The 9,459-nt window shown below is 37.4% G+C and overlaps 2 protein-coding genes across 3 annotated transcripts; both read left to right on the top strand.

The window, feature by feature from the left end:
- Positions 1-2,879: 2,879 nt before the first annotated feature.
- LOC113277303 (putative F-box/FBD/LRR-repeat protein At1g78760) lies at positions 2,880-5,536 on the top strand. 2 transcript variants are annotated; one of them, XM_026526440.1, is made up of 4 exons: positions 2,880-3,969; positions 4,232-4,396; positions 4,511-4,555; positions 5,161-5,536. In XM_026526440.1, exons 1-4 carry the CDS (start codon positions 3,058-3,060, stop codon positions 5,452-5,454), a joined length of 1,416 nt encoding a protein of 471 aa, XP_026382225.1. In that variant the 5' UTR covers positions 2,880-3,057; the 3' UTR covers positions 5,455-5,536. The 2 variants fall into 2 exon arrangements, with proteins under 2 accessions (XP_026382225.1, XP_026382218.1); XM_026526433.1 differs by having other exon boundaries at positions 2,880-4,053.
- Positions 5,537-6,487: 951 nt separating this feature from the next.
- LOC113340727 (F-box/kelch-repeat protein At3g06240-like) lies at positions 6,488-7,273 on the top strand. The gene has a single exon (XM_026585811.1). It carries the CDS (start codon positions 6,488-6,490, stop codon positions 7,271-7,273), a length of 786 nt encoding a protein of 261 aa, XP_026441596.1.
- Positions 7,274-9,459: the final 2,186 nt, after the last annotated feature.

The raw sequence follows: 9,459 nt of genomic DNA, 5'->3' as shown, positions 1-9,459 counted from the left end.
ATCGAAAGGGCAAGACATGAAAAGATTACCAGGAAAATTCGATCCAACTTTGGAAAGAGGACTGAGCAGTCTTCAATCTTTGTGTTGCCGCGCTTCTGGCTTGGACACAGAGTACTGGTGCCACATAGTGTTGGTTCAGCGAGCCTTGAATACAAAGACGAGTGTTGAGGTGGTGGAGACGTCAGCACTATAATGTACTGGGGAAGTATGCATGACAACACAATACTGAGTGTTGAGGAATTTGTACGTCTCAACACTAAAAGGAAGATGTGTTGAGGCAGTATGCATGTCAACAGAGTAGTGAGTGTTGAGGAATTTGCACATATCAACACTAAGAGGAAGGATGTGTTAAGGAAGTATGCCTTGCAACACAGTGGTGAGTGTTGAGGAATTTTGAATGTCTCAACACCAAGAGGAAAAATGTGTTGAGGCATTTTGCATGGCAACACAGTGGTGAGTGTTGAGGAATTTGAACGTCTCAACACTAAGAGGAGAGATGTGTTGAGGCAGTTTTTCTGGAAACACAATGATGAGTATTGAGGAATTTGAACGTCTCAACGCTAAGAGGAAGTATGTGTTGAGGCAGTTTGCCTGGCAACACAGTAGTGAGTGTTGAGGAATTTTCACGTCTTAATACTAAGAGGAGAGATGTGTTGAGGAAGTTTGCCTAGCAACACAGTGGTGAGTGTTGAGGAATTTGAACGTCTCAACACTAAGAGGAAAATATGTTGAGGCAGTTTCCCTGGCAACACAGTGGTGAGTGTTGAGGAATTTTCACGTCTCAACACTAAGAGGAGAGATGTGATGAGGAAGTTTTCCTGGCAACACAGTGGTGAGTGTTGAGGAATTTGAACGTCTCAACACTAAGAGGAAGTATGTGTTAAGGCAGTTTGCCTTGCAACACAATGATGAGTATTGAGGAATTTTCACGTCTCAACACTAAGAAGAAAAATGTGTTGAGGCAGTTTTCCTGGCAACACAATGGTGAGTGTTGAGGAATTTGAACGTCTCAACACTAAGAGGAGAGACGTGTTGAGGCAGTTTGCCTGGAAACACAGTGATGAGTGTTGAGGAATTTGAACGTCTCAACACTAAGAAGAAGTATGTTTTGAGGCAGTTTGCCTGGCAACACAGTAGTGAGTGTTGAGGAATTTTCACGTTTCAACACTAGGAGGAGAGATGCGTTGAGGCAGTTTTCCTGGCAACACAATAGTGAGTGTTGAGGAATTTTCACGTCTCAACACTAAGAGGAAAAATGTGTTGAAGCAGTTTTCCTGGCAAAACCGTGGTGAGTGTTGAGGAATTTTCACGTCTCAACTAAGAGGAAAAATGTGTTGAGGCAGTTTGCCTGGAAACACAGTGGTGAGTGTTGAGGAATTTTCACGTCTCAACACTAAGAGGAAAAATGTGTTGAGGAAGTTTGCCTGGCAACACAATAGTGAGTGTTGAGGAATTTTCACGTCTCAACACTAAGAGGAAAAATGTGTTGAGGCAGTTTTCCTGGAAACACAGTAGTGAGTGTTGAGGAATTTTGACGTCTCAACACTAAGAGGAAAAAAATGTGTTGAGGAAGTTTGTCTGGCAACACAGTGGTGAGTGTTGAGGAATTTGAACGTCTCAACACTAAGAGGAAAAATGTATTGAGGCAGTTTTCCTAGCAACACAGTAGTGAGTGTCGAGGAATTTTCACGTCTCAACTAAGAGGAAAAATGTGTTGAAGCAGTTTGCATGGAAACACAGTGGTGAGTGTTGAGGAATTTTCACGTCTCAATACTAAGAGGAAAAATGTGTTGAGGCAGTTTGCCTGGCAATACAATAGTGAGTGTTGAGGAATTTTCACGTCTCAACACTAAGAGGAAAAAAATGTGTTGAGGCAGTTTGTCTGGCAACACACTGGTGAGTGTTGAGGAATTTGAACGTCTCAACACTAAGAGATTTAAAATTTATTTGATATACCTAATAAATATAAAACATTTAGTTTAAGTATAGTTAGATGCACAATGACCAATTTGGCCCACGACTGAAAATCACGCGCAAATTGTAGCCAAGGGCAAATAATAAAATAGTATCGATCCATTCGCACAGAAAAATGTTCAATCGACAATATTTTAAACCAACTCAGAAAAGAAGATTCTGAAGCATAAACAAACTAGTTCATGATCCTATAAAGCCCCAAATTTCCCATCCTTTTACAACCCCAATAATAAGATCCTTTTTTTTTATAGTGTTGATATTTTTTTTCTTTTTTTGCTTGAATCCAAATTATCTTTATACAAGTTTATTATTTCATTACTAATGTTCTAAGTAAAAAATAATAAACTCGAGTAAAAATAATTTGATTACATTTTTTTGTTGCTAAATATAAGGAAAAAAATAAACTTAGAATAAATTGAAAAATGAATCACTCGATATCAGTTGGGTATTCGACGGGTATTATCCGTTTGGATCCATAAAGAATTCGGGTAATATCCAGTGGGTGCTAATTTGCTAACGATTCAAAATTTAGGACCCGAAAATGGATTCGAATCCATCAGATCCGGTTTCAATCCCTGGTGATGAGCACATGTTAACAGCCCTAATTCGCAAGCAAGTAAAGGTATTATTGTCTTAGTAAGCACTTAATATATGAATCGGCCTGGTTAGCTAGTCGAACCCGATTTTGATCCTCCTCGAATTACCTTTTGCTCTCCTCTGACAACATTCATTTACAAGATTTTCAAATTTTCTATTTTCAGACCAGAAAATAATTCTGGACCATAAGTTGAGCTCTTGGGTCAGATGCCCATAAGTTAAAGAACCCAAACCCGAATGCAAAGTAACCGTATTTCCTTCCGGCAAATGAAAATAAAATGAAACATTTATCTAGGGTTTATACTTCAAATAACTGCTTCGTTGCAGTTCCCGTCCATCCTTCTCCATCTCTAATCAAAACTCTAATTCAAAACTCTAATTCAAAACTCCAATAATCTGACATTGATGGTTCTGGATTTACTCATTTCAGGTATTTCTCACACAGTCTCTCTCTGTAATTTAATTTGTTAGGGTAAAACAAAATCCATGGAAGAAGAAACAGAAATTTCTCCAATTTCAGATTACAATGGAGAAGAAGTAGATAGGCTTAGCAATTTACCAGAATCTTTGATTCACCATATTCTATCTTTCATTGACATGAAATATTCAGTCCAAACTAGCGTTTTGTCAAAGAGATGGAGATATATCTGGACTCTTCTCCGAACCCTATCTATGCATTATGATTATTCTACACACAGAAAGTTACATAGTGATGTCGATGACTATATGTATTTCGTAGAAAGAGTACTCATGCTTCGTGATAATACTTGTGATATCCAAAATTTTCATCTTATTTGTCACGAAGATGTGGAGGATTTTACTGAAATAAACTTTCCGCTTGAGACTTGGATGCTCGGTGTCATAAGACGCAAAATTCAAGATCTTTTACTTGATCTTCCTCTGCCTCAGGAATCTAATTTACCTCCGTGCATCTTTACTTGTAAGACGTTAACGAAGTTGGTGTTGTATTGCGATAGTTATAAACAGACAATGGTTACTTTACCTAACTCGTTTGATTTACCTAACCTCAGAAGTCTGAAGCTTAAATGGGTTGCAATTTGTGATACAGACTTAACTAATAAGTTCTTGTCAAGCTGTCCTGTTCTAGAATCGTTGGCAATTACAAGATCATTTGTGAATCTAACTGATATTAACAGTCCTAAACTTAAGTACTTGACATTAAAGCACAATGAATATACCGCAATAGGAGGGCAGAATGTCAGGTTTTATGCTCCACTTCTCAAATCATTCATTTGCGAAAGTGACATGAAGCATGAATTTGACTATGCTCTGGAGAACATTTCTTCTCTAGTTACTTGTGATATTACAATGGCGGTAGACTGGATCGACAAAGAAGAAGAGCCAGGGGCATTTGAGAAGTTTACTGCAGAGGATAAGGTACAATATGCTCAAAATATGATGAAATTGCTGAGGGCTGTTTGTAGTGTCAAAAATCTAACGTTATCACGTTGGCTCATTAGGGTATGATCCATTACTTTCTCTTCTGGAAAGTTGTCTTTTTTTTTTCCCTTATCGCATCTGTTATTTTTTTATAATGGCTCTAGATGTATATTTATTTTGTGAAAAGTGGATTCCTCACTTGCCTGATTGCTATCTCGACTTTACTAAGTTATTGTCACTTGCCTTTTCATGTGGGAAGGTTATGTCTGATGTCCCTGAATTACTGGATCGTCACACCTTTGAATATTCGAATCTGCGGAGTTTGACGCTACGACCGTTTCTTTCTAAAGAATGCTTACCCACAATAACATACTTATTGAAGATCTCTCCTAATATAGAATCTCTTTGCGTGGTTATAAATGAGGTAATAATCTACTACTTGATATTAGGTAACATCATTGTATAACTATTTAATATATACGTTCTGCTTTCAAGATGAATTTGCCATCTTTTGACACTGTTGTTTTTCATAATCAAGAGTCCCTTTGATGACGGGCCGCCGAAGTATCCATTATGTGATGAGGTAACTCTCGTGAACTACTCCTTGTTTCTTTTTCATTTCTATCATTCAATGAGGGAATTATAGAGACCCCAACCTTATCCAAACTAAAAATGCATACACATGGTTGTATTACTTAAAATACACTGGTTTTCAAGTCCTCCTAGCAAAACCTTTGCATAATTACGAGCCAATGAAAGTTTCCACCTAGGCGAATGATCTGCTGCTCAGTTGGCGACTCTGTGGACACAAGTTCGTCCTAATCTCAAACTGTATGAACAGACAATTAGGTGTCAGGAGTTCAGACGTAAACCATATAACAGGAGTTTGGATAGTCTTTAAACCCTTGTACATCACATCCTAAAAGATAATAGAACGTGTGTGTATTAATTTTAAAGTTGGCTAAACCATCCCTAGAGATTCTTATTTGAACGGTTGATAGAAAATAGCCTGTGTATGCCTTCTTTTTTCCCCCTTGCCAGTCGTTTCTTTTTTATTGCAAGGTTTCAGATGAAGTTCTTAATTTAATGTTCTAGATATCTTTCTTTTGACCTTGTCTAGATATTGCAAGGTTTCAGATGAAGTTCATAATTTAATGTTCTAAATACCTTTCTGTTGGCCTTGTCTAGATAAATGAGGATTCGCCAGATATAAGTGATGATTGGGAAACAGGATTGTCATTGCCATGCTTTTTATATGATCTAAAAACTGTTACGGTTCATAATGTCAAGGGGCGCATAAATGAACTCAAGTTTCTAGAGATTTTGCTGAAGAATGCCATGGGTTTAGAGAAATTGGTCCTTTACGGTTACTGGGATAAAGACCCAGGTAATATGGCAATGACAAGACGAATGAAGAAATTCTCTGAGAAACTTATCGAATCTCCAAGAGCATCTCCATATGTCACATTCATGTGCTTCTAGATTCAGGACAACTACGTAAAATTTCAACAAATTTATTGCAAAATATTTATGAATCAAGTAATAGAAATATTTTATACCATTACTTCTCTAACTGCTTCTTCCAGCTGATTTTTAATTCTGACTGCTTCTGCTTATTCAGTTATAACATCTTGCCTCACGCAGACGCAAGAATCACATTTATCTTCTGATTCCAGACATCAAAAGTAGTCGCTCAACATTAACTACAAACATTCTTATCCCTACCTATCACAAATTCTGATTTAAGACATTAAAAATAGCCACATCCTCTAAAGCCCAATTCAAGCCCAACAGATTACCCCATCCTCCCTCAGTCCAACCCTTTATTTGGCTCGGATTTCTAAATTTCATCTTCACAGCTTGGGATCCGGATCCATTCTACTCTTCACAAAATAAACATACTATTGCAGTTACCTTGTCCACATTAAAAAAGTACCGAACAAGGTCATGACTCGGTGAGTCAACCGATTTTTCTCTTCCATAAGTAACAACTCAAATGTGCTCTCTCCATTTATAATCAAACATTGGGGGTTTCGATTTAAAACAAAACCTTTTCACTTTACAAAACCCTAAACTGATTTCCTGTCGTTCTTTCTTAAACCCCCAATTTATATCCTCAGTGATTCTTCATCAGCAAAAGAGTTTTGATGGGGAATTTCAGTGATCTTCCAGCTGAGATAATGTTAGACATCTTCACTAGGTTACCAGCTGAATTAGTGTTGGATTATAAATCAGTTTCCAAAACCTGGAGCAACGTCCTTCGTTCTCTCAAATGCACTCGAATTTCCTCCTTAGTAATCTTTTGATTCTGCTGCTAATTTTGGTAAGTTTAGCTTTATTGTCAGGTTGAATGATCTTTCTGGTGAACAGTTCTCTGAATCATTATATTATTTAGAATATGATGATGAGGTCTCTTCTCTTAGAGTTAAGAAACTGAATTTGATTTGAATATTATTGCTTCCTCGGTTCGAGTAACGGTTTGATTTGTATAAATGGGTTACCGAATTGTCACACCATGAGTGGGTCTACTCCTGCTTCTTTTGTTGCTTATGTATGTAATCCCATCACTAGAGAATGTATCACTCTTCCGGAACTCGATAGATGGATATATTATCGTCTGGTTGATTCCATGTCGGGTGGATTCGGTTATGTTGCTTCGACTAATGAATACAAAGTTGTTAGGATTTATACGTTATGGGGAGAACGTGAATTTGCACAGATTGAGGTTTACACTCTAGGCAGTGGTAAGGGATGGAGAAATGCAGGAAAGATAAACAATGATTCAGGTTATATTGCTACAAGAAATGCTGTATTTGTTAATGGATTTGTTTATTGGGATCTTGGAAATGGTATAACTGGAGCCTTTGATTTGGCTGATGAAACTTTTGTACGGTATTCTTCTGAATTTGCGAATGGGCACCTCTGGGGTGGGGTTTTGGGAGGTTATTTCTCTGGTACCCTCTACAGTCAAGACCGCAGAAGTTCTGATGTATGGTTACTAAAGAAAAAAGAAGATGAGTCACTCGGTTGGAATAAAGAGTTCAGTTTAATCAGTATGGATCCATTCACTAAGTCACTTGCCCTTACGACTGGTGGTACAGTTTTATGCTACTCGGAATCGAAGCTGCATCTTTATGACATGAAATCTTCTTCTTCTAAAATACTCGAGGATTTTGGTAGAAGTATCTCTATATCAGAAGCAATTCCTCATATAAACACCTTAGTTTCATTGAAAGCATTTGGAGAAGAAAACAGCCGAACACTGGGATCCTCTGGTTCTGGACTACATACTATCTGGTAATTCTTATATTGTAATTATGCATGTCGTTTAGCAATCGTGTTTGACTATTTCCGCATCTCTTATATCATTGTTTACTTGGATTATATTTTAATGTGATGCATCTTTAGGAAGCTAATTTTGTTCAAAGAAGTGGTTGGTTCACATCATAGCACTTGACATTTCCTGTGTTTTCCTTTTGGTATATAGCATGTAATTGAATGACAAATGTGTTCTGTATCCAGTCTTAGTCCAGCACATCTTCCTAAATAAAAGATTTGTTAGATTTTTGTCAATCACTTTTGAAGTTCTAACATAACTATGTGTCTGCGTGTGATCCAAGATTATTCTTGTAATTTACGCAATCCAAGATTATTCTTGTAATGTATACAATCTTGCTATATGCATGCTCCTGTGTTGTTACCAACTAACAAGGAATCCATTATCATACAGTTTTTCCTGTTTGCTACTGACTTGGGTCTGGTAAATCAGTATTGCGGTTCACAATTTCAACAGCTAGTAATTAGACCACGGCTTTCAGACTTCTAGCACAGCGCTCAACACCATTTTTTATTTTGTCTTGTTTGCCATTATATGTACTGTGCTGACCAAATGCCAGCCTTGCAACCATGCAGGATTATATTTGCTTATGTATAAATCTTGTTTATTGTAGTTGTGAGGCTGCAAATAACAGCTGTGCCAGATCTTTTATTCTATGCGCCTTAGCTCTCTTCCATCCTAAAACAGACTCGTATAGTTGTTATGACCACCCTTGAAATCTACATAGTGTTTAGTGTTAGGAACGTTCTTAGAGAGCCTGAGATTTAGAAGCTTTCTCGCAACATAAGAACCTTTTTCTATGCTTAGTGCTCTGTGGTGTGTCAATATCTCTATGTTTTATGCTGTGTTGAGAGTGACAGCATCAGCTTCTTCTCATCATGTCTTGTCCCCATTTCCATAAATTTGCAATATTCAACAATGTTACCAGAAAAGCACTTCCTTTTCCAAACTACATTCTCTTCTTCCGGAAGAGATCCCTTCAGCACAGTGATAAACAGCAACCAAGGTATCATTAAGTTATGTATTTCACAAGTGCATTTTGAGAATACTGATTGATAAGCATGCCCGTTCTGATTTTGAATATCCTTATACCGTGTTCTTCGGGATTCCTTCCTTTTGGGTAATTTGTTGTAAGTTTTCTTGTCCAGGTAATGTCAACTTGGTGTCCATTTTGAATCTCTGACAAAATTATTCGTTATTAGTGGCAATGCGTCCAAATGAGATGCCTGCAAGTGCATAGGTTTTATGACTTATCTTTTTGATAGTGTGTTATTGTTTGCAACATCCTTTGCGTCCCTGGGTTTTGTCATTCAGATGCCTAATAATTGCGAGATAGGTTATTTTGGTACTTTTCACAGGTGCATTTTCTAACACTGAATACTCTGCTAAATAATATTGTGTTGATTCGGTTAGTATCAGCACTCCCCAATTATCTCCGTCCTCTTTTAGTAACTTGTAGCATTCCAACTTGGCAGCAAAAATGTAGATTCAGAATGTTTAGCTTTTTGTGCTGGGATTTTTTTTCCTATGGTCTAATCAGAGGATTCCGGTTGAGAAGATTCATGTTGTTTGCTGTACTACCTGTTGTCGTTTGTATCTTAACAGTGTTTATATTTTGAAACCTATGAAGTTGGATATCTAAGTTGGATATCTTAACAAATTTAAGTTTGCTCAATCCTTCCAGGCAACAAAGTAAGAAATGAAAAAGTTTTACTAATTCCTTGATAACAATTTTATCAAGGAATTGAAAGCAACAAATTCCACAATTACAGTGTTTGTATTGGTCGTTAATCCACATGCTACACCTTTAATGAAAATCTTTGGTTTTAATCGAGAATCGGTGGTGCTGAGGCGGAATTGTAGTTGTGAAATATTAACTTGTCTAGACTTCCATTAGCATACCCCAAAAGCAGTTCTCCGTTCCGTCTGCAATAGCCCAAAAGGTGTGCCAAGTTTTGGTACCCAAGGTACGGAAATAACACTAGCACTAGTATTCTCGAATAGAAGTGGATGAGAATAGAAAGCATGACCTATTTAATATGTGCCATTGAAGTTGAAGTTGTTGGTTAACCTAACAGTCCAGTCTGATCTCTGAAGTGACAAAGAAACACGACCAAAAAGGCAGAAGGAAAATAAAAGCCTGAATAGAA

The sequence above is a fragment of the Papaver somniferum genome, chromosome 1, assembly GCF_003573695.1.
Source record: "Papaver somniferum cultivar HN1 chromosome 1, ASM357369v1, whole genome shotgun sequence".
NCBI classification, from domain to species: Eukaryota; Viridiplantae; Streptophyta; class Magnoliopsida; order Ranunculales; family Papaveraceae; genus Papaver; species Papaver somniferum.
The sequence above is the reverse complement of the archived record's forward strand: the minus strand, read 5'-3'. Positions and strand labels throughout refer to the sequence as shown.

Excerpts from the sequence above, each read along its gene's own strand:
- LOC113277303 (XM_026526433.1), top strand. The coding sequence starts at position 3,058 with ATGGAAGAAGAAACAGAAATTTCTCCAATTTCAGATTACAATGGAGAA. Across the intron at positions 4,397-4,510 it reads TTTGCGTGGTTATAAATGAG|AGTCCCTTTGATGACGGGCC; the intron begins GTAATAATCTAC and ends TTCATAATCAAG. Across the intron at positions 4,556-5,160 it reads AGTATCCATTATGTGATGAG|ATAAATGAGGATTCGCCAGA; the intron begins GTAACTCTCGTG and ends GGCCTTGTCTAG.
- LOC113340727 (XM_026585811.1), top strand. The coding sequence starts at position 6,488 with ATGAGTGGGTCTACTCCTGCTTCTTTTGTTGCTTATGTATGTAATCCC.